Source organism: Entelurus aequoreus, linkage group LG15 (genome assembly GCF_033978785.1).
Source record: "Entelurus aequoreus isolate RoL-2023_Sb linkage group LG15, RoL_Eaeq_v1.1, whole genome shotgun sequence".
NCBI classification, from domain to species: Eukaryota; Metazoa; Chordata; class Actinopteri; order Syngnathiformes; family Syngnathidae; genus Entelurus; species Entelurus aequoreus.
Window position 1 is genome coordinate 18,748,971 of NC_084745.1, and position 26,025 is coordinate 18,774,995.

General features: G+C 40.7%; 1 protein-coding gene across 4 annotated transcripts in view; it reads left to right on the forward strand.

Moving 5' to 3' along the window:
• gpr158a (G protein-coupled receptor 158a) overlaps window positions 1-26,025 on the forward strand; it is a 188,240-nt gene that overhangs the window by 38,928 nt on the left and 123,287 nt on the right. For all 4 annotated transcript variants that reach the window (XM_062020954.1, XM_062020958.1, XM_062020956.1 and 1 more), the window contains exon 5: window positions 23,594-23,699. In XM_062020954.1, coding sequence (XP_061876938.1) covers window positions 23,594-23,699 — 106 coding nt within the window. The remainder of the gene's footprint in view (window positions 1-23,593; window positions 23,700-26,025) is intronic.

Sequence of the window (26,025 nt, forward strand, 5' to 3'; positions counted from 1 at the left end):
GTCCTGTTAGCATGTCAGCTTGTCCAGCGCCGGCATCCGCTATGCATCTTTAGCTCACTAGCCTGGCTAAAGTGGAGAGAAGGGCAAGCGCTATTCCCCGTTCAGACAACATCCCTTCTAGCTGAATATGCAATCAATGCAACAATGAATTAATAATGGAAGATGTACAACAACAACAACCTTGATTTCCGCTATTTAATACCCCTCGCTGGCTTCCTGTCTGTGATGACGCTGCAGGACGATAACATTTAGAAGCTTTACATCCATTTAGGCTAATATTTGCAGACAACTCGGCACCAAATTATTTCAAATGGATGTAAAAAAAACAAAAAACGTAAGACCAGAACTTTGTTTAGGCGGCAGAAAGCGAGTCAGCGTACGTTGCTTTAGTGCTGTGGGACCCCCAGAGTGGAAGGCCCCGTGCTCCAGGAGGGGGCATCAGCATCTGTTCACATGGATGCCATCCAGGAACAAATAGGATAGAAAGTCCCTTGGTCGAACATTATCATGTTTTATAGTAAACCCAGATGAATGTGAGGGTTGATGGTGGGTGAAAGACCCCCCCGAGGTGCTCCCGGCATCGCTGCTGATGAAACTGGGACTCCACGGCCCCCGTCAATACCACTGAGCCTTCAGCCAGTAAATGTCAGAACCAAGCCTATCTGCACTGAGAGAGATCTTCGCCGCTAATGAAGGGAGCGAGCGCTTACGACCAGCGGTAATCTCCGCCTCTCGGATCGTATTATGCTGATGTCGCTCAGTTGCCGTTAAAGGATTATAAACCTGTAATATTATTACTGGCACCACAATGGTGTGGGATAAACAGGGATTTGTCAGGAGGTTCTTCAAAAAGCCGTTTTTACTACATTAATTGTGTTATGGTTTGTGAGTGTAATGGAACAACTCCTTACTTTTAATCCCTGTGGTTGTCTTGCACCCTGTTTCAAAACAGGGAGGAGAGAGTCTCAATAATGAGACCACTACCCTGCTTAGGGTAGCACAATAATTGGTATAAATTTGGTGATAGTTTTTAATACTATCGTCATATCGTGATTAATGCATGTTGATGACACATTGTAGCCGTGAAATTTGACTGCGACAAGCAAACCAAGTGAATTGAAGTTGATTACAGTCGTGGTCAAAAGTTGACATACACTTGTAAAGAACATAATGTCATGGCTGTCTTGAGTTTCCAATCATTTCTACAATCTTTATTTTTTTGTGATAGAGTGATTGGAGCACATACTTGTTGGTCACAAAAAACATTCATGAAGTTTGGTTCTTTTATGAATTTATTATGGGTCTACTGAAAATGTGACCAAATCTGCTGGGTCAAAAGTATACATACAGCAATGTTAATATTTGGTTACATGTCCCTTGGCAAGTTTCACTGCAATAAGGCACTTTTGGTAGCCATCCACAAGCTTCTGGTTGAATTTTTGACCATTCCTCTTGACAAAATTGGTGCAGTTCAGCTAAATTTGTTGGTTTTCTGACATGGACTTGTTTCTTCAGCATTGTCCACACGTTTAAGTCAGGACTTTGGGAAGGACATTCTAAAACCTTAATTGTAGCCTGATTTAGCCATTCCTTTACCACTTTTGACGTGTGTTTGGGGTCATTGTCCTGTTGGAACACCCAACTGCGCCCAAGACCCAACCTCCGGGCTGATGATTTTAGGTTGTCCTGAAGAATTTGGAGGTAATCCTCCTTTTTCATTGTCCCATTTACTCTCTGTAAAGCACCAGTTCCATTAGCAGCAATACAGGCCCAGAGCATAATACTACCACCACCATGCTTGACGGTAGGATTGGTGTTCCTGGGATTAAAGGCCTCACTTTTTGTCCTCCAAACATATTGCTGGGTATTGTGGCCAGTATTATGCTTTAAACCTGTTTTGCTGCCAATGGAACTGGTGCTTTACAGACAACCTAAAATCATCAGCCCGCACGTTGGGTCTTGGGCGCAGTTGGGTGTTCCAACAGGACAATGACCCCCAAGCACACGTTAAAAGTGGTAAAGGAATGGCTAAATCAGGCTAGAATTAAGGTTTTATAATAGCCTTCCCAAAGTCCGGACTTACATGTGTGGACAATGCTGAGGAAACAAGTCCATGTCAGAAAACCAACAAATTTAGCTGAACTGCACCAATTTTGTCAAGAGGAATGGTAAAAAATTCAACCAGAAGCTTGTGGATGGCTACCAAAAGCGCCTTATTGCAGTGAAACTTGCCAAGGGACATGTAACCAAATATTAACATTGCTGTATGTATACTTTTGACCCAGCAGATTTGGTCACATTTTCAGTAGACCCATAATAAATTCATAAAAGAACCAAACTTCATGAATGTTTTTTGGGACCAACAAGTATGTGCTCCTATCACTCTATCACAAAAAATAAGAGTTGTAGAAATTATTGGAAACTCAAGACAGCCATGACATTATGTTCTTTACAAGTGTATGTAAACTTTTGACCACGACTGTATATAGCGCTTTTTCTCTAGTGACACAAAGCGCTTATCATAGTGAAACCCATAATCTACATCTTTAAGCTACATTTAAACCAGTGTGGGTGGCACTGGGAGCGTGGGTAAAGTGTCTTGCCCAAGGACCCAATGGCTGTGACTAGGATGGCGGAAGCAGGAATCGAACCTGGAACCCGCAAGTTGCTTGCACGGCCGCTCTACCAACCGAGCTACGCCGCCCCGCCCAAGGGCGCAATGTAGCGCCCTCGCTAGCGGTTAACTTCCTTCATAGTGCGGCTTCTAGATCACTAATCCTCGCCTCCATGCCGAGAAATAGACTGCGTTACAGGTACTATTATCACTGGAAGGCTAGAGGACAAAGAATAGCTAAACATGCTAAAGTACATGAGGATACAAGAAGTCATGCTAACGGCTAAGCAAGAGCTCTTGAATGTAAACAAAGGTGAGGGGATCGATACAAATATCTGCAGTATTGGTGTCAAGTATAGTATCTGTATAGGGGCGATACAACAGTCAGTAGATTGATGTTTTTTATTATCACAAAATAATGTTTTTGTTATTGTTTACAAACTCTGAACAACTTTTCCACTACAAAGGGGCTTGGGGCCCCCTCAAATATTAACACTGAATTAGTAATCATACTCTTAGATATAATCATATTCAGTGTTGGGACTAACGCGTTACAAAGTAACGCATTACTGTAACGCCGTTATTTTTGGCCGTAACTAGTAGTCTAACGCAGTATTTTTTATGTTCAGTAGCTCAGTTACTGTTACTACATGGTGCGTTAGTGCGTTATTTTACGTTATTTTTTATGTAGTATCAAGCTGGAAACTGAGAAGAACTAAGTTTGTTTAATTGGAGAGCTGCAGTGTCGTCCTTCTGAATCTTCCCGTGTCACAAGGGGGAGAAGAGAAGAGGCGCGCTGTGTGTGTGTGTGCGTGTGTGTGCGTGTGTGTGTGTGTGTGTGTGTGTGTGTGTGTGTGTGTGTGTGTGTGTGTGTGTGTGTGTGTGTGTGTGTGTGTGTGTGTGTGTGTGTGTGTGTGTGTGTGTGTGTGTGTGTGTGTGTGTGTGTGTGTGTGTGTGTGTGTGTGTGTGTGTGTGTGTGGAGGGGGGGGACGTGTCTGTGTTTACTAACAACAAGACATCATGATGGTGCCGAAGTCGAGTTTCTTAACATGGAGATATACTCACTACTTTTCTTTTGTCGAGCACAAAGAAAATAACATTTTAGTTAAATGTAAGTTGTGTCTTGGATCAAAGATCGTATCTACTGCCCAAAACAGCAATTCAAATCTGCTGAAACATCTACAAAAGCAACATGCTTCGACGAAGCTGGTAAAGAGAGACACATTCACCTTCACCTCCACCACCGCCTAAGCAACAGCGGCTGGATTTTAACGGAGGGACTGCTAGCCAGGACAACATTGATTGAGCCATTGCAGCGTATGTGCTAGAAGACATGCAGGCTATTTCTACAGTGGAGTCACCCACTTTCAGGCATCTAATTAGCATGACACCAGGCATCAAATGGCACGGAAAACATTTTCCAAGTACCTGGACAGTGAGGACATAAAATGGAAAGCGAGCTAAAGAAAACACTCCAAACTCAGCCTCCGCTCATCATTCAGCACTGAAGGTACACACACTGTCAATTCTCTTATATACTGTTGCTCTTTCATTCTAGACTTCTAGAGTGTTTGATTATCACATCACTCTAAATGTATAGACTATAGAGTTCACAAACATATAGAGGGATCCTAGTGGGCCAGGCCAATCTTTCCTTATCTCTAAACTAAAACTGGGGAAAAGTGTAGAGTGTTCTGGGCTTCAGTACTGTGTTGATCTCCTGAAGACATGATTTTCTTTCAGAATTCCTTGAGAGAAAAAAACACCTGGTTAGGCTTTGTTTATGTCATGTGTGCCTTCCTTGGGTGAAGCCAGGTTTACAGCTATGTTGTTGTTATGCTGTTTGTTACTTATGTTGCAGCTATTTAAAATAGTTGTCAATTTGTTCTGACCTGAATAAATTGGCCCTTTGAAACATGTCTCTGTGTGTTGTATGTAGTCCACATTGCTTAGCAGAGTTCAGTGATGCAAATGCATTTAAGTTGATTAACAGATTGTGTTGTTCTCCAGTGCAATAACAGTACTGAAATGAAGGCTAAGAGGTCATTAATGGGAGCCTTAAAAAAAAAGAAGTAACTAAATAGTTACTTTTCACAGTAACGCATTACTTTTTGGTGTAAGTAACTGAGTTAGTAACTGGGTTACTTTTAAAATAAAGTAACTACTAACTGTAACTAGTTACTGGTTTTCCGTAACTAACCTAACACTGATCATATTCAATAATTATACAATTAGGATCAACCTTATCAAATACTATGAAACCATGTGTTAATCACAAAGATTATTATCAAGGCTTAGGTCAGGCTGATTACTGTAGAAACGTGATGTCCACTCTTGCTTTATAGAACTGTGTTTAATAAACACCTTCATACATCAATCATACTCTGCTGTACTCTTTACCCGGCATCGCTACCGCTCTCTGTGCTATCAACATTCAACTTCCGGGAACACGTGAGCGACTCGAGAACTCAGTCTCTTAAAGGGGCCGTGCCCATTTTCACAACATTACATCCCTCCTTTTCTTTCAAATTAAATGTCCTTGTTTCTGCTGAAAAAAATGATTGTATGATGACACTTAAGTGTCATCTGTATGATGACACTTAACTTAAAGGCCTACTGAAACCCACTACTACCAACCACACAGTCTGATAGTTTATATATCAATGATGAAATCTTAACATTGCAACACTTGCCAATACGGCCGGGTTAACTTATAAAGTGCAATTTTAAAATTCCCGCCACACTTCCGGTTGAAAAACTCCTTTGGATATGATTTATGCGCGTGACGTCACAAAAGCAACGGAAGTGGTTGGACCCCATCGGACCCGATAGAAAAGCCTCTTGTTTTCTTTGACAAAATTCCACAGTATTCTGGACATCTGTGTTGGTGAATCTTTTGCAATTTGTTTAATGAACAATGGAGACTGCAAAGAAGAACGTTGTAGGTGGGATCGATCGGTGTCTTAGCGGCTAAGTACAATACTCAATCAATCAATCAATGTTTATTTATATAGCCCTAAATCACAAGTGTCTCAAAGGGCTGTACAAGCCACAACGACATCCTCGGTACAGAGCCCACATACGGGCAAGGAAAACTCACCCCAGTGGGACGTCAATGTGAATGACTATGAGAAACCTTGGAGAGGACCGCATATGTGGGTAACCCCCCCCCCCCCCTCTAGGGGAGACCGAAAGCAATGGATGTCGAGTGGGTCTGACATAATATTGTGAAAGTCCAACACATCAGCGAAAGTCCAGTCCATAGTGGGGCCAGCAGGAACCATCCCGAGTGGAGACGGGTCAGCAGCGTAGAGATGTCCCCATCCGATGGACAGGCTAGCGGTCCACCCCGGGTTGGGAGCAGAGTAGAAAAGAAAAGAAACGGCAGATCAACTGGTCTAAAAAGGGAGTCTATTTAAAGGCTAGAGTATACAAATGAGTTTTAAGATGAGACTTAAATGCTTCTACTGAGGTAGCATCTCTAACTTTTACCGGGAGGGCATTCCATAGTATTGGAGCCCGAATAGAAAACGCTCTATAGCCCGCAGACTTTTTTTGGGCTCTGGGAATCACTAATAAGCCGGAGTTCTTTGAACGCAGATTTCTTGCCGGGACATATGGTACAATACAATCGGCAAGATAGGCAGGAGCTTGACCGTGTAGTATTTTATACGTAAGTAGTAAAACCTTAAAGTCGCATCTTAGGTGCACAGGAAGCCAGTGCAAGTGAGCCAGTATAGGCGTAATATGATCAAACTTTCTTGTTTTTGTCAAAAGTCTAGCAGCCGCATTTTGTACCATCTGTAATCTTTTAATGCTAGACATAGGGAGGCCCGAAAATAAAACGTTACAGTAATCGAGACGAGATGTAACGAACGCATGGATAATGATCTCAGCATCGCTTGTGGACAAAATGGGACGAATTTTAGCGATATTACGGAGATGAAAGAAGGCCGTTTTAGTAACACTCTTAATGTGCGACTCAAACGAGAGAGTTGGGTCGAAGATAATACCCAGATTCTTTACAGAGTCGCCTTGTTTAATTGTTTGGTTGTCAAATGTTAAAGTGGTATTATTAAATAGATGTCGGTGTTGAGCAGGACCGATAATCAGCATTTCCGTTTTCTTAGCGTTGAGTTGCAAAAAGTTAGCGGACATCCATTGTTTAATTTCATTAAGACACGCCTCCAGCTGACTACAATCCGGCGCGTTGGTCAGCTTTAGGGGCATGTAGAATTGGGTGTCATCAGCATAACAGTGAAAGCTAACACCGTATTTGCGTATGATGTCACCTAGCGGCAGCATGTAAATACTAAAGAGTGCAGGGCCAAGAACCGAACCCTGGGGAACTCCGCACGTTACCTTAACATAGTCCGAGGTCACATTGTTATGGGAGACACACTGCATCCTGTCAGTAAGATAAGAGTTAAACCAAGACAAGGCTAAGTCTGTCATCCCAATACGCGTTTTGATACGCTCTAATAAAATATTATGATCAACAGTATCGAAAGCGGCGCTAAGATCAAGAAGCAGCAACATAGATGAAGCATCAGAATCCATCGTTAGCAATAGATCATTAGTCATTTTTGCGAGGGCTGTCTCCGTAGAGTGATTTGCCCTGAAACCGGACTGAAAAGGTTCACAGAGATTGTTAGACGCTAAGTGTTCATTTAGCTGCTGTGCTACAATTTTTTCGAGGATTTTCGAGATAAACGGAAGGTGGGACACCGGCCGGTAGTTTACCAGGAGATCAGGACCGAGGTTAGGTCTTTTGAGTAGAGGATGAATAACCGCTTTTTTGAATGCTAGGGGAACAGTGCCAGAGGAAAGTGATAAGTTTATAATATTTTACACTGATGGACCTAGTAATACAAAAAGCTCCTTGATAAGTTTCCCAGGAATTGGGTCAAGTAAACATGTTGTTTGTTTTGTCCCATTTACACATTTTGACAATTCCTCCAATGTTATTTCATCAAAGAGAGAGAAACTATTTTGGAGGGCGGTATCCGTCGTATATACAGTCGTATCTGTGTTAATAGAACCCAGTTGTAGCTGAGATGCATTGTCTTTAATCTCTTTTCTAATGACTTCAATTTTCTTATTAAAGAAATTCATAAAGTCATCTGCTGAGTGGGTGGAGCTACTGGGAGGAGTCCCTTGTTGGGTTAGCGATGCTACTGTACTAAACAGAAATTTAGGATCATTTTTGTTGAGGTGGATGAGATTTGAGTAATATTTAGCTTTAGCTGAGGTAAGCATGCGTTTATAAGTTATTAAACTATCACACCATGCTTGATGGAAAACCTCAAGTTTAGTCGCACGCCATTTGCGTTCCAGCTTTCTACATGATCATTTCTGGGCTTTAGTTTCTTCTGTAAACCATGGGGTACGCCTTTTAGGGGCCCTTTTTAGCTTTAGCGGTGCTACAATATCAATGGTGTCGCGCAGGGCGTCATTAAAGTTGTTAGTGAGGTTATCAATAGAGCCCACATAATTTGGGAATGGTGCCATTACCGAAGGCAATAGGTCAGTAAGAGTCGTCGTTGTGGCAGCATTAATGTTGCGGCTGCTACAGTAGTTATTATTATTATTATTAGTTTGTTGACAATGAGTCAGAACTTCGAATTTTATAAGGTAATGATCGGACATTACTTTAGTGTACGGGAGTATCGTAACTTTAGAGATGGTGACACCCCTGACAAGCACTAGATCTATCGTATTACCGTTGCAATGCGTGGGTTAATTTATTATTTGTGTAAGACCACAGCTATCAATTATAGTCTGGAGCGCCACGCATGGAGGGTCCGATGGGGTATTCATATGGATATTAAAGTCCCCCATTATGATTATATTGTCGGCGTGCGTCACTAGATCAGCAACAAACTCTGAGAATTCACTGATGAAGTCCGAATAGGGCCCAGGGGGGCGGTAGATAACAGCCAGGTGGAGAGGCAGCGGTGTGACAAACCTCAAAGTGAGCACCTCAAACGAGTTATATTTATTATTTAGGTTAGGTGTAAGATTATAGTTTTCATTGTATATTAGTGCGACACCCCCTCCCCTTTTAAGAGGTCGGGCAACATGTGTATTGGTATAGCCAGGAGGAGATGCCTCATTTAGCGCAAAAAAATCGTCTGGTTTGAGCCAGGTCTCGGCGAGACCAACGACGTCAAGTTTATTGTCTCTAATGACTTCATTAACTAATAACGTTTTGGAAGATAATGATCTTATGTTTAAAAAGCCCATATTATAGGTAGTGGGCTGTTTTGAGGATTGTTTGTTGAAATTATCCGAAGTAGCAATATTAATAATGTTGTGTTTATTATGCGTATTGCACTTTAAATAGTTTCGACCATATCTAGGAATTGATACGACGGGGATATTCAGATTGTTTGCTTGATGTTGCGATAAACTGAACGCATCATAGTTAGCTACCTCAGTACAATGTATGTCTGCCTCTGACACGGTCACAAAAGAAAAAACATTATGTGAGTTGTGTTTTATTCTAAGAGAATTGCTATGTGTGCAGGGATTATCCAGCCTGACCCCGGCTAGTTCTAGTTTAAATGGCTTCTTACCCGGAGACTCCACGCTTCTTTGGTTAGCTTTTCTCTTTGTTGTTAGCCCAGCTCGGCATCCCCGCTTCTGCTTCCGCTCGCACCGCTTATGTCGTCTCCATTGGCGGTCACCGCTAGCACTTGACTCCGCTGCTACAAAGGCCGCTCGATGTAGCCCACGAAGTATTCCCATGCTAGCGAGGAGGTCCACCGTACATGCATCTTTCAGTCTATAACGACCCGATCCATCCACATCCAGAATTGTCTGTCGGTCGTATGTGATCACAGAGTATTCACGCTTTGAGCCAGCTATGAAATTGACAGAAATGACGGGTGTTTTTTGCCAAATCGCTCTACACTCCCAAGAGCGTTAGCATAGCCGCAGCAAACCCATGCGCCGCCATCTTGTGACAATACTGTAATATCTGTGATATTTGCATTAGTGTACTGTGTCTTTAAGGGTTTGGGGAACGCGCATGCGCGAGTGAGTTGGCGGAGAACTTGAGTGTGTGAGCGTGAGTTTTGGCTAACAGCAGCTCGTGTGTGTGTGTGCGTTACTTTTTGAACTACAACCAGTTACCGCTTGTTAATAAAGCAATTGAGCAATTTGTTTAATGGACAATGGAGACTGCAAATAAGAAAGTTGTAGGTGCGATCGGTGGAGCGGCGGACTACAGCAACACCAACACCAGGAGGTTGTGTTGTGTTTTGAGCAGGATAGCAGACGCACTACGGTGAGTCTAGCTTTGGCTTCCAAACATTTGATCGCTTGCCCGTACGTGCGTGTCGATATGTGCATGTGACGTACGTAACTTTGGGGAAATATATGTTTCTTGCCGACTCTGATGGCGGCCGGGGTGTCGTCAAAAGCGTACAACGCCCGCCGCCACATCTAAGTTAGCTACGCAGCTAGGTTAGCTTCTGTTTTTTTAGCTTCGCCAAGCAGAATATTATTAATCGTGTATTTACATGTTCATGGTTTAATAGTATTATTGATCTTCTGTCTATCCATCCAGTCAGGGTTTTTTTTAATTTAGTTTCTATCTGCATTTGAGACTGCTGCTATCACGTTGGCTACGAAGCTAGGTTAGCTTCTGTTTTTTTTAGCTTCGCCAAGCGGAATATTATTAATTGTGTATTTACATGTTCATGGTTTAATAGTATTATTGATCTTCTGTCTATCCATCCAGTCATGTTTTTTTTAAATTTAGTTTCTATCTGTATTTGAGACTGCTGCTATCACGTTGGCTACGTAGCTAGGTTAGCTTCTATTTTTTTAGCTTCGCAAAGCTGAATTATTAATCGTGTATTTACATGTTCAGTCACTGTGAATGTCCATTTCGCTTTCTCGACTCTCATTTTCAAGAAGATATAGTATCTGAGATGGTTTAAAATACAAATCTGTGATACACAATAAAAGGAGAGAGTGTGGAATCCAATGAGCCAGCTGTACCTAAGTTAAGTTCAGAGCGAAAAAAGATACGTCCATCACTGCCTCTCAAGTCCTTCACTGTAACGTTCCTCATCTACGAATCTTTCATCCTCGCTCAAATTAATGGGGTAATCGTCACTTTCTCGGTCTGAATCTCTCTCGCTCCATTGTAAACAACGGGGAATTGTGAGCAGCACTACCGCTTGTGACGTCACGCTACTTCCGGTACAGGCAAGGCTTTTTTTATCAGCGAGCAAAAGTTGCGAACTTTATCGTCGATTTTCTCTACTAAATCCTTTCAGCAAAAATATGGCAATATCGCGAAATTATCAAGTATGACACATAGAATGGATCTGCTATTCCCGTTTAAATAAAAAAAATTCATTTCAGTAGGCCTTTAAGTCAAGCTAAAGATTAAGAAACCTCTCTCTGATTTTGGATTGTCATTACTGCCACAAGTGGTGGAAAAGTGTATTACAGCTGAGTGCCAGTGTGGCCCATATGAACCACAGCTGTGAAACAGATATTTTTTGGCGGCCCTCGAGGGGACGCTCACGGCCCAAAATTAAGGAACACCTTGGAAATAATATAATAATTTTTTTTTTCTGAATAACATTAATGATCAAAAGTGTAATCATTCAATGATCCTAGAAATTTTAAGTATGAACATTGGTATGGAAAGTCATTCCCATTGTAACTACTTGGTATTGGAAGGATCGAAAAAATCTATGTAAAGTATCCAAACAAGAGAAAAAATATAACTGCTTATTACATTTGAACAAACGTGTAGATAGAAACATGTTACAGCAGAAAGTAACAATATATTAAAAGTAAATTAGCATGTAGATTAATATTAGTTTTAAAAATAATACAACTTGAAATGGCAAGGCACGTTTATTTATAGAGCACAATTCCTACATAACGCAATTCAAAATTAAAAGAAAGCAAAAATAAAAATATAAAATCATACTTCAAATTAAAATCAGAAAATAAAAATCATAATTGTTTAAAATTTAAATCAATCAAATAGTTTAGACAGAGTACTTTCAGTTGTCATATGCACAATTAAATAACGGTGTTTTCAGGCTGCATTGCTGCATTCGAAAAAATCAATAATCTATTTTTTTTTTTATTTTTTTTTTTTATCTGTCCTGTCCAGTCACTCAGGAAAATCACATTCTTTTTGTAGATGCCTTTGTCTGCTGTACATATTTATTTTAGAAAAGAGAAGTGTGTGATACTACTTTTGTTGCCTTATTTGTATTTAAATGTATTATCTATAAATGTGTGTATATATATATATGTATATATATATATATATATATATATATATATATATATATATATATATATATATATATATATATATATATATATATATATATATATATATATACATATATATATATTTAGGTCATTTGATTAGTAGCAGTATGGGCACCCCTGCTCTATGCAAAAGGAGCATTCATAGTCTCCCAACTTTAGAATGGAACCTGGGGGCCGGTATGGTGTCATTCCGGGGCCTGATTTGGACCCCGGTCCGCCAACTGAATAACCCTGGCCTACGTAATACTTTTCGGAGCAATTAAGTGATAGCCAGACCTGAGCTCTCAAGGCAAACTAATGTGAGGCTGCTGGAATCTATGCTCAACTGTTTGGAATTGAACATTAAGTGAAAAAATAGACTTGGATCGTCTACTGATAAGATTTATCAGTGTTGTATTTCTTCCTCAGTGGACGTGTCACTGCTCGCAGCTCCAGCTATCCGTCAGCTAACTTGATTTCTCTTAACCGTCAGCCTGCTTTTGTCAGTGCTTCACCAAACGTCTCCCATCCTGACGCTAGCACTTTTTAATGAGTGTCAAGAAGTATGACATAATGTGGCAGCGGAGAGGAGTCTTTATTCGCTTTCCTTGACAGCTGCTTCGCCACGGGGCGCAATGTCTTTATTTATTTATTTTTGTCTTTTTTGATGACCGGCGACACAGCTCAATAAAATGACCCAGGTCGCCTAGTAATGGCAGCGTTACTTTCTCCTCCCCTTGCCAGCATAATGCATCTCTCTCACTTAAAGAGACATTTTCCTCAGGGAATCTGCAAGTTTCTTGCATGGATGGCTCCATGACATACAGTCGTGGTCAAAAGTTTACATACACTTGTAAAGAACATAATGTCATGGCTGTCTTGAGTTTCCAATACTTTCTACAACTCTTTATTTTTTTGTGACAGAGTGATTGGAGCACATACTTGTTGGTCACAAAAAGCATTCATGAAGTTTGGTTCTTTTATGAATTTATTATGGGTCTACTGAAAATGTGACCAAATCTGCTGGGTCAAAAGTATACATACAGCAATGTTAATATTTGGTTGTGGCCAAACAGCTCAATTTTAGTTTCATCCGACATCACATGGACAAAGATAAGACCTTATGGAGGAAAGTTCTGTGGTCAGATGAAACAGAAATTGAGCTGTTTGGCCACAATACCCAGCAATATGTTTGGAGGAGAAAAGATGAGGCCTTTAATCCTAGGAACACAATTCCTACCATCAAGCATGGTGGTGGTCAATATTCCCTCTAATTTTTCATGTGTGTGAGCAAACGCACAAACACCCTGAGCATTCAGTGGAATACAGACGTGCACACTGTGGTCATACCAGTAGCACATTTGTCTCAAACCTGACCTAATTTACATGTCTTATTATTATAATCAAGTGACTAGTCAATTTCAAGAGATTATTTTCTAATATATGTGATTTGGCCCACTTAGATATTGTTGTTTTTTTTAATCAGCTATGCACTATAGTATTTTATGCCTGGGTGGGGGTCCTGCTTTGGAAAGATTTTGTACCCATTTCAGAGATCACAATTAGCTCCCCTTAAAACATTCACATGTTGCATGAGATGAAGTGTTTATTAACTTTCTGTCCGTAAAATAAATATTTTTATTAGCAATTATGTAGTCCTGTAACATCATTTCATGATTAATATCCAAAAAATAACATTCTTAACAAATGACAGTAGAATAAGCACACTGATTGAGGAGTCATAGTAAAATGACCTGAAATTTACACTTTACGTGTAGTGTTGGAGTTGTCCAACTTTTTGTGTGGCCATAAACGCACCAGTGGCTAATTGTCATAGTGCAGTGGTTCTTAACCTTGTTGGAGGTACCGAACCCCACCAGTTTCATATGCGCATTCACCGAACCTTTCTTTCGTGAAAAATAAAAAATGTTTTTTTTTTCAAATTCAAGACAGTTATATGTTTTTTTACTGGTGAAATAAATGACCCGTGCATGAACATCACCTTGTTCAAAGAACAAAACCAACACAGTGCATGAACTCACAACAAATGACACACCTGCAAATCAGTGTGACTTCTGTTGTTGCCTTTGAGAGACCAGTTCAGACATGCATGGCTTCACCTTGGCAAGTGCCACTATCCTTTTCTTCGTTTTCCACCCAGACATACAATACTATTACACAGCTCATGAACAACAATATTCTTTGTTATTGTCATTGTAAGTGGGCCAAAACACTTATTTTAGAAAATAATCTCATGGAAATGACTGCTGTCATTTGATTATAAGAGTAAAACATTTAACTTATTTAGTCAGGTTTGGGACAGGTGTGCTGCTGGTGTGGCCACAGTGCATGTGCACGTCTGACGTCACTCACATGTGCTTCACTGAAAGGCCTACTGAAATGATTTTTTTTTATTCAAACGGGGATAGCAGATCCATTCTATGTGTCATACTTGATCATTTCGCGATATTGCCATATTTTTGCTGAAAGGATTTAGTATAGAACAACGACGATAAAGTTCGCAACTTTTGGTCGCTGATATAAAAAAGCCTTGCCTATACCGGAAGTAGCATGACGTCACAGGAGGTAGGATACCTCACAATTCCCCGTTGTTTACAATGGAGCGAGAGAGATTCAGACAGAGAAAGCGACGATTACCCCATTAATTTGAGCGAGGATGAAAGATTTGTGGATGAGGAACGTTAGAGTGAAGGACTAGAGAGGCAGTGCAGGGTGTATCTTTTTTCGCTCTGGTAGAAGGTAGGTAGAAGGTCTCATTGGATTCCACACACTCTCCTTTTTCTATTGTGGATCACGGATTTGTATTTTAAACCACCTCGGATACTATATCCTCTTGAAAATGAGAGTCGAGAACGCGAAATGGACATTCACAGTGACTTTTATCTCCACGACAATACATCGTTGACGCACTTTAGCTACGGAGCTATCGTGATAGCATCGGGCTCAAATGCAGATAGAAACAAAAATTTTTAAAACCCTGACTGGAAGCATAGACAGAAGATCAACAATACTATTAAACCATGAACATGTAAATACACGGTTAATAATTTCCAGCTTGGCGAAGCTTAACAATTGAAGCTAACTTAGCTACGGAGCTAACGTGATAGCATCAGGCTCAAATGCAGATAGAAACAAAATTTTAAAAAACCCTGACTGGAAGGATAGACAGAAGATCAACAATACTATTAAACCATGAACATGTAAATACACGGTTAATAATTTCCAGCTTGGCGAAGCTTAACAATTGACGCTAACTACGGAGCGGCGGCGGGCGTTGTAGCTTTCGACGACACCCCGGCCGCCATCAGAGTCGGCAAGAGACATACATTTCCCCAAAGTTACGTATGTGACATGCACATAGCGACAAGCACGTACGGGCAAGCGATCAAATGTTTGGAAGCCAAAGCTGTACTCACGGTAGTGCGTCTGCTATCCAGCTCAAACACAACACAACCTCCTGGTTGTGTTGCTGTAGTGCGCCGCTAAAACACCGATCGCACCTACAACTTTCTTATTTGCAGTATCCATTGTCCATTAAACAAATTGCAAAAGATTCACCAACACAGATGTCCAGAATACTGTGGAATTGTTTGATGAAAACAGAGCAGTTTGTATGGTGACACATTAGGTGCGAATACTTCCGTTGCCGTCGTGACGTCACGCACATACGTCATCATACATAGACGTTTCCAACCGGAAGTTTAGCGGGAAATTTAAAATTGCACTTTATAAGTTAACCCGGCCGTATTGGCATGTGTTGCAATGTTAAGATTTCATCATTGATATATAAACTATCAGACTGCGTGGTCGGTAGTAGTGGGTTTCAGTAAGCCTTGAATGCTCAAGGAGTTTTTGAGTTTGCTCACGCATATGGAAAATTAGAGGGAACATTGTTTGGGGGTATCCATAATACGCCGATAGGGAGACGTTTTTATTTACACGATGAGTCGGGTGTGTCTTGACCTCCGCGGCGAAGGCTCCGCCGAACCCCTGGGGCCGACTCACCGAACCCCTAGGGTTCGATCGAACCCAGGTTAAGAACCACTGCCATAGTGTATGTGTTGGTGCAGGTGAGAGAGAGAGCAAGCGGCTGCTGTTGATATAACAAATCAATCAATCAATCAATCAATGTTTATTTATATAGCCCTAATCACAAGATGACAAAGAGTTGCTTTTGGCTTGGTTTGTACGGTAGACAACGACCAGTTTTGCTAGATAAAAGGGACTGATGGAATTCCTGTCCTCCTTTAAGTGTCTCCACAGACGTTACAATAATTTAAGTGTTGACAAACATTGTTTTATCTGTTGTGGCCGCCTTTCGTCACCTGTTACTCACAGTTGCATTGCAAAATCATACAAAACAAACTATTTGTTTATTTTGTTTAGAGTGGGATTTGATTTTTTGCGCGGCATAGATTTGCTGTGCGCAGAGGACGTGTGAACATTGCGCAGGTGCGCACCTTAGAGGGAATGTTGGTGGTGGTAGTATTATGCTCTGGGCCTGTTTTGCTGCTAATGGAACTGGTGCTTTACAGAGAGAAAATGGTACAATGAAAAAGGAGGATTACCTCCAAATTCTTCAGGACAACCGAAAATCATCAGCCCGCAGGTTGGGTCTTGGGTCGCAGTTGGGTGTTCCAACAGGACAATGACCCCAAACACACGTCAAAAGTGGTAAAGGAATGGCTAAATCAGGCTACAATTAAGGTTTTAAGAATGGCCTTCCCAAAGTCCTGACTTAAACGTGTGGACAATGCTGAAGAAACAAGTCCATGTCAGAAAACTAACAAATTTAGCTGAACTGCACCAATTTTGTCAAGAGGAGTGGTCAAAAATTCAACCAGAAGCTTGTGGATGGCTACCAAAAGCGCCTTATTGCAGTGAAACTTGCCAAGGGACATGTAAGCAAATATTAAAGGCCTACTGAAACCCACTACTACCGACCACGCAGTCTGATATTTCATATATCAATGATGAAATCTTAACATTGAAACACATGCCAATACGGCCGGGTTAACTTATAAAGTGCAATTTTAAAATTCCCGCCATACTTCCGGTTGAAAAACTCCTTTGGATATGATTTATGCGCGTGACGTCACAAAATCCACGGAAGTGGTTGTACCCCATCGACCCGATACAAAAACCTCTTGTTTTCTTCGACAAAATTCCACAGTGTTCTGGACATCTGTGTTGGTGAATCTTTTGCAATTTGTTTAATGAACAATGGAGGCTGCAAAGAAGAACGTTGTAGGTGGGATCGATCGGTGTATTAGCGTCTAAGTACAATACTTACAACAACACAACAAGGACTACTTACTTAGCAGACTTCTAGCCGATGCTTGCCGCCAAACCCACGGATGAAGTCCTTCGTCGCGCCGTCAATCGCTGGAACGCAGGTGAGCACGGCTGTTGATGGGAAGATGAGGGCTGGCTGGCGTAGGTGGAGCGCTAATGTTTTTATCATAGTTCTGTGAGGTCCGGTTGCTAAGTTGCTAAATTAGCCTTAGCGTCGTTAGCAACAGCATTGTTAAGCCTTACCAGGCTGAGAATTTTTAACCGTGTAGTTACATGTACATGGTTTACTAGTATTGTTGATCTTCTGTCTATCCTTCCAGTCAGGGATTTATTTATTTTGTTTCTATCTTCATTTGAGAACGATGCTATCACGTTAGCTCAGTAGCTAAGTGTGTCACCGATGTATTGTCGTGGAGATAAAAGTCACTTTAAATGTCCATTTCGCGTGCTCGACTCTCATTTTCAAGAGGATATAGTATCCGAGGTGGTTTAAAATACAAATCCGTGATCCACAATAGAAAAAGGAGAGAGTGTGGAATCCAATGAGCCAGCTTGTACCTAAGTTACGGTCAGAGCGAAAAAAGATACGTCCATCACTGCCTCTCCAGTCCTTCACTGTAACGTTCCTCATCTACGAATCTTTCATCCTCGCTCAAATTAATGGGGTAATCGTTGCTTTGTCGCTCTGAATCTCTCGCTCCATTGTAAACAACGGGGAATTGTGAGGAATATTACCTCCTGTGACGTCACGCTACTTCCGGTACAGGCAAGGCTTTTTTTTATCAGCGAGCAAAAGTTGCGAACTTTATCGTCGATTTTCTCTACTAAATCCTTTCAGCAAAAATATGGCAATATCGCGAAATGATCAAGTATGACACATAGAATGGATCTGCTTTTCCCGTTTAAATAAAAAAAAAATCATTTCAGTAGGCCTTTTACATTGCTGTATGTATACTTTTGACCCAGCAGATTTGGTCACATTTTCAGTAGACTCATAATAAATTCATAAAAGAACCAAACTTCATGAATGTTTTTTGTGACCAACAAGTATGTGCTCCAATCACTCTATCACAAAAAATAAGAGTCGTAGAAATTATTGGAAACTCCAGACAGCCATGACATTATGTTCTTTACAAGTGTATGTAAACTTTTGACCACGACTGTAATGCACCATTTTAAAAAAAATATCTACATCTTGCAACATTTTTTTGGTCCTGGAATCTTTACATTGCTGTGTGCAAGGTTCTAAACCAGGGATTACGCAATTTAAGATTAAAAAAACTGACAGGTTTTGATCTCGTCAGTGGCTGAAAGCAATTATCCCGATAGAAGTCGAGTCGCCTTCATAATGGCAGTACAAAAATTAGCAAAGGCTGACTGATCTGTCAGAAAGGCCGACCCGTGCCCCCACCCCGGTAGCGAGTTGCTCCTCTCCCTTAGCGGACCTGGCCTTTAGAGCCTCAAAGAAAGGCGGATGAAAGGAGGGAGTGCTTCTCTTTCCTGGGGCACCTCCTAGTTTGTGCTCCATGTGATATTCCTGTGAGCCTTGATGGCCACACTGATGCCTTTGCGGCGTCCCTGGGCTGCTTACTTATTCCCATTTTTAATCTCTCCTCTGTCCGTTGGTATGTCCTCCTGATAGCCAGTGTCCTCTCTAGTGGACATTTGTGGTTTGCATAACACAGCTTTTTTCCCCCCCGAAATGTGTAACTATGATGAAAGATAAAAAGAAAATGTCTACTGCAGTGTACACGCTGGTTCTCGAAAGGATATTTGAGGGAGGCTTGACCAGGGCTATTCAACTAAACCAGGGGTCAGCAATCCGCGGCTCTTTAGCGCCACCCTAGTGGCTCCCTGGAGCATTTTAAAAAATGTGTTTTTTTGTTTTAGTATGGTTTTTGTTTGAGGACAAACATGACACAAACCTTCCCAATTGTTAGAAAGCCCACTGTTTAATATGTTTAATAGGAGTATTTGGTGAACATCGTTTTGTCCTACTAATTTCGGCGGTTCTTGAACTCACCATAGTGTGGACTGTGACGCGACAGTTTGTTTGCATGTAAAATCTTCCACTCTTTCTTTGTCTCATTTTGTCCACCAATAGTTTCATGCTGTGCGTGAATGCACAAAGGTGAACTTTGTTGATGTTATTGACTTGTTGGAGTCCTAATCAGGCATATTTAGGCTAGCTGTATGTACATATTGCATCATTATGCCTCATTTGTAGGTATATTTGAGCTAATTTAATTTCTTTTACTTGTATCCTCTTTGTATATAATTTAGTTTTGCATGTCTCATGACATATTATCTGTATGTAATATTGGCTGCATTTCTGATAGTTGTTTGTGTGCCATGTTGTTCCAGACCACAGCAAATGTTACCTAGCTTGCCAATGATTGTAATAAATCTATTAAAAGAAGACAGCCTGCCATTTCATTTAACTTGGACACACACATCTGTACCTTTGGCCATTAAAAGCCAGTAATTTTCAGGAGTTATCTCACTTTCCAAGTAGCCTCTGATTTACTAATGCTTTCTAATGTTGTAAAAATGTGTGGAATAAATATTACATTTCAACATTTCTGTCAACGAAGATTTGCTTCAGCCTGCGACACATAGTCATTTTGATAGTAGGCTATTATAGCTAATATATACACTTCTGTCATGTGTTGCCTTCATTATAAGACTTATATTCGGCTTTTCATTTTTTGTGGCTCCAAACAGATTTGTTTTTTGTATTTTTGGTCCATTATGGCTCTTTCAACATTTTGGGTTGCCGACCCCTGAACTAAACTCTTCAAAGAGTCACGTTTTCAGGAAGCAGGAAAACGTGTGTGTGTGTGTGTGTGTGTGTGTGTGTGTGTGTGTGTGTGTGTGTGTGTGTGTGTGTGTGTGTGTGTGTGTGTGTGTGTGTGTGTGTGTGTGTGTGTGTGGTATGTATTTTTCGTAGAATCACATGTGTGTAAGTAAGCCTGAGAGTTGCTTGTCTTTAGATGCTGGTCAACAAACCGGTATGTCCATGTAAGACAGGGGAGGAATTTGCAGCTTCTTTGCTGCGCTGTCCTACGGTGGTGTCTTGTAGCAATGACTTTGCGAAGCGAACGACAAAATCCAGATTAGAATGTTTGTTTTTGAGAAAGAGAAAACATATTTTTAATTCTAGTTGTCTATTTCTGGTCCTTAAATTAATCATAACTTTGCCTTGCATAGCAGACATCTTCTCCAAGATGTTATCCAGTTTGCGATTTAGTTCAAAATCACTACAGTCTGAATGCTCACAGCTCTGCCCCTCTCATAAGTCATTTGTGGCAGTTTTTGGGTACCTTGAACGGCTGCCAGCATCTTCCGAATTTGTCGATCCACTTACTCCCATCAGCAGATGTCCTGTTATCATGATTCCAAACAGGTAGATGTTTTTAATGTTCGAGACTGAAATAACTGGCACACAACCCTCCACTTCCCCCAAGAGTCCATCGTGTATTCAGCCACAAACCTGTCAGGACAGACAAGTTCCCCTAAACCCGAACTTCTCGTCAAGAAGATCTTGTCAATTTCTTTGAGTGGCTAGTTGATCAATTCCATTGTTTAGATTTTGGAGAGCAGTGCAGAAAGTTGCTCCAAGAGATTTAAGACAAGACAAGCCAAAGAAGCAAAAACTGGAGAGGTAAGGGAGAGGGAGGAGACGTATTTGCCTTCGTTGAGAGCCAGAGAGGTTTTTTTTTGTTTTTTTTTACCAAAAAGCCAAGGAGCAGATGCTGGAGTTTTACCTTTTGTTTTGCCCACTGTTATGGATTGTATTTAATTGTATTTAACACAGGCTATAATAGTCAAAGATTGTCTACCTCAGGATTGTGCAAACTTGTTACCACATACTGTAAAATCAAATATTTGTAGCCCTTTTAAACATTTTTTTTAAATTTTGTCAACAGACTAAAACCAACTTAACATAGACATGCATTGATGTTATGTACAGCATACTGAGAGCCAGCATGCTCTACAGTGGACATTTGTTTTTGCTTTATTGTATTTCTTTAGTCAGTTACACATTTCCGGAATTTTTTTTTGAGTTTTCTCTGGGTACTTTGGGTGACGTCAAGACAGCGCCAAAATCCTTGCGTGTAAAAATCAATTTTACCCTCGAATTGGCTCATACCGGGAGACAGTAGGCGTTTGAGTGACACATCGCGAGCGAAAACAGAGTCTGCATGTGAGCAAAAAGACACCACGTGACCATCAAATGAGTTTGAAGGGAAACTGCACTTTTTTTTAGAATTTTGCCTATCGTTCACAATCATTATGATCACATGACAGATGGATTTTTTTTAATGCATTCTAAATATTAAATAAACGTAAATAAAAGTATGCTTACAGTGGAAACCAATGCGAGGTCCTCTATTTCGCCCATAAAATCCAATAAATAACCATCCAAAAAGCGCCAACAGTACTCCATTTACATTAAAAAAGATACTTGAATATTAAAAAATTATTAGTGATATTGTTATAGAAGTGCTTACGCAGATAAACTATTTATGACGACAACGTGATCAAAAGCCTGTGTACAATTTCGACATGATCGATTGGCGAGGTGCTTCCTCGCTTCCTTGCTCCCTGGAAGTTTATTGTAGATCATAAATCATGCTTCTCACCTGGATAGAAGGAAGAGGACGTATTCCTGCAAGTGGGTACACTTTGACAGCCAATCTAAACCCGGAAATGGTGAGAACGACACGAAAAGTTGGTTGGGTCCACCCACCTTTTCATTTATTTATTTATTTATTTCAGGCAATGTCATAAAAAAGTACAAAGTTGACAACACATAATAATATAAATTAATATAGTGCAAAAGGTAATGTATAGTATGTAATGCATGATTGTCCAGTTTTGCCTGAAAGGGAGAGGGAAGAAGATAATTTATTTAATCCCACCCCCAGTTCTCCATTCAGTGATTATTCACATGAGTTTCACTGTTACTTTGTTCAAGGATTATAATACAGATGTTGTATCATAGTGGCATTACCACAGGTAACATTAATTATTACACTGTAACAATAATTTGTATCAACAATGTAGGAATAATGAATATACCAACAATGGTAATAGACAAAATACCAACAATGGTAATAGACAACATAGCAATAATGGTAATAGACAACATAACAATAATGGTAAGGAAACATTGAGCACATGATAACACTTTGAGACAGAGTACAAGAGCAGGTCAAATTAAAGACCCTCATCTCTATATTTGAACCAGACCCCATGTTTGTATTATAGTTTAAATCGATTAATAGTTTGGCATTGCTTGTGTTGTAAGTCCAGTTTGTTCCATAGTTTTACTCCGCAAACAGACACACAAAAACGTTTACGAGTGGTTTGAGCTCTCGGCAATGAGAAATATCCAAAGCCTCTCAAGTTATGAGCCTTTTCTTTGTGAGGATTAGGCAAGGCAAGGCAATTGTATTTATAGAGCACAATTCGTACACAAGGCAATTCAAGTTTTTTTTTTACAGAAAATCATTATAAATAAAAATAATTCAAATAAAAATTGCAAAATACAATCATCATAAAAACATTAGTCACTCTTCATCTAAATGGGAATTTATGAACATCCTAACAGTCAGCATCCTAATGACAGCAGACATTGTACAGTAAGTGATGTTTTATTATGTTTGTTGGCCCTCAGCGACAGCTTCAGTGATGTAACGGGGACCTTCCAAATAAAGAGAGGAAGCACGCGGGCTGGACTTTTAGAACGTAGTTTGGATCTGTAACTAGAATACAGCCCAAAACACGTGTCTCCTCATGAGCTAAATTGATCTCTGTCTCTGCATGATTCCTTGCTTCTTGTCTGATTAATAGATGTCATCAGTGTTTGAACCTGACAGGAAGCTGACGAGGAAGAATGAGGATAAACACAAATTTAGATTCTGTTGCTGAGGCGCTTGTGGCGTCTCTTCCTGTTGTTGCGTAACGTCTAAGTGAAACGGAGGTAATTTCTCCGAGAAGGAATACAAAATAAAAAAGCGAGCAGCGGTGCGGCGGAATAGAGCGAGGTCAGCGTGGCCCGAGGCGGAAGCTGCAGTTATTAATAACAGACGTGCGGGCCGAGGAGAGCGCGGCGCTCGCCTGGCGTCCGCTGGGAGAAGAGCGTAGTTAACTGGCTGCTGTACACCCGGAGGAACGCAACACAGCGGCAACGTGAACAACTACACTGTTATGACACGATTAGAGCTACTTCTTGGAAGGATGGGATTTATCGACATTTCCCCACCATTATGAACATACATCAGGCGTGCGTCTTTTTGTGCAACTGACCGTAGACGTTGTAAAGGTCGGCCATGTTGACACTTGCCTCCTCCTGTCTTGTAGGGGCGTGGTGCGAGTGGACATTAATCTCCAGGATGTTGATATCGACCAGTGCTCCACTGATGGCTGGTTTGCTGGAACCCATGGCTGCAACCTGACCACTATGGAGGTGAGTGTGTGTGTGTGTGTGTGTGTGTGTGTGTGTGTGTGTGTGTGTGTGTGTGTGTGTGTGTGTGTGTGTGTAACAGACAGAACATTGATTCTCTCCCTAAAGCGTAACCTTAGTGAACACACACTCCGTCACGACGAGATGACACAAAAGCGGTAAAACCTGAGTAGTGTTGAGATCATTCTTCCGCCGTGATGCCATCACGGCCCAAATACCCACTTAACTAAACACTATAGGCTCTCTCTTAGATTTGTCTGAATGTGTCAAGCACCTTTTAGGCTGAGGTCAAAAAAAGCTATTATGCAAAAGCGACGTTTTAATGAGGTTTATGTCAGAATGTGTTTGTCAGCACCAAACATGAGGAAAATTGCCTACGCCAGGAAAAAGAAAGAAGCAGGCTTCGCTACACATTTTAAAATAGGGCCTCATTTTCCTTACCTTTGCTCTTAATGTCCTCATTATTATTATCATTATTATTTTAAATAGGTTTTTTTAGCATAAACAGTGCATAGATGAATACAAGTTAGCATGTTCACATTTATTTCCATTTTATTATAATACAAACCCCGTTTCCATATGAGTTGGGAAATTGTGTTAGATGTAAATATAAACGGAATACAATGATTTGCAAATCATTTTCAACCCATATTCAGTTGAATATGCTACAAAGACAACATATTTGATGTTTAAACTGATAAAAAAAAAATTTTTTTTTTTGCAAATAATCATTAACTTTACAATTTGATGCCAGCAACATGTGACAAAGAAGTTGGGAAATGTGGCAATAAATACTGATAAAGTTGAGGAATGCTCATCAAAGACTTATTTGGAACATCCCACAGGTGAACAGGCAAATTGGGAACAGGTGGGTGCCATGATTGGGTATAAAAGTAGATTCCATGAAATGCTCAGTCATTCACAAACAAGGATGGGGCGAGGGTCACCACTTTGTCAACAACTGCGTGAGCAAATTGTTGAACAGTTTAAGAAAAACCTTTCTCAACCAGCTATTGCAAGGAATTTAGGGATTTCACCATCTACGGTCCGTAATATCGTCAAAGGGTTCAGAGAATCTGGAGAAATCACTGCACGTAAGCAGCTAAGCCTGTGACCTTCGATCCCTCAGGCTGTACTGCATCAACAAGCGACATCAGTGTGTAAAGGATATCACCACATGGGCTCAGGAACACTTCAGAAACCCACTGTCAGTAACTACAGTTGGTCGCTACATCTGTAAGTGCAGGTTAAAACTCTCCTATGCAAGGCGAAAACCGTTTATCAACAACACCCAGAAACGCCGTTGGCTTTGCTGGGCCTGAGCTCATCTAAGATGGACTGATACAAAGTGGAAAAGTGTTCTGTGGTCTGGCGAGTCCACATTTCAAATTGTTTTTGGAAACTGTGGACGTCGTGTCCTCCGGACCAAAGAGGAAAACAACCATCCGGATTGTTATAGGCGCAAAGTTGAAAAGCCAGCATCTGTGATGGTATGCGGGTGTATTAGTGCCCAAGACATGGGTAACTTACACATCTGTGAAGGCACCATTAATGCTGAAAGGTACATACAGGTTTTGGAGCAACATGTGTTGCCATCCAAGCAACGTTACCATGGACGCCCCTGCTTATTTCAGCAAGACAATGCCAAGCCACGTGTTACATCAACGTGATTCATAGTAAAAGAGTGCGGGTACTAGACTGGCCTGCCTGTAGTCCAGACCTGTCTCCCATTGAAAATGTGTGGCGCATTATGAAGCCTAAAATACCACAACGGAGACCCCCAGACTGTTGAACAACTTAAGGTGTACATCAAGCAAGAATGGGAAAGAATTCCACCTGAGAAGCTTAAAAAATGTGTCTCCTCAGTTCCCAAACGTTTACTGAGTGTTGTTAAAAGGAAAGGCCATGTAACACAGTGGTGAACATGCCCTTTCCCAACTACTTTGGCACGTGTTGCAGCCATGAAATTTTAAGTTAATTATTATTTGCAAAAAAAAAAAATAAAGTTTATGAGTTTGAACATCAAATATCTTGTCTTTGTAGTGCATTCAACTGAATATGGGTTGAAAAGGATTTGCAAATCATTGTATTCCGTTTATATTTACATCTAACACAATTTCCCAACTCATATGGAAACAGGGTTTGTAGAACCACCCTCCCCCCACCCACCTATCCATCCATCCCTGCCCCCTAAACAAAATAAAAAGTAAGAGAAATATACAGTACAGGCCAAAAGTTTGGACACACCTTCTCATCCAATGCGTTTTCTTTATTTTCATGACTATTGTAGATTGTCACTGAAGGCATCAAAACTATGAATGAACACGTG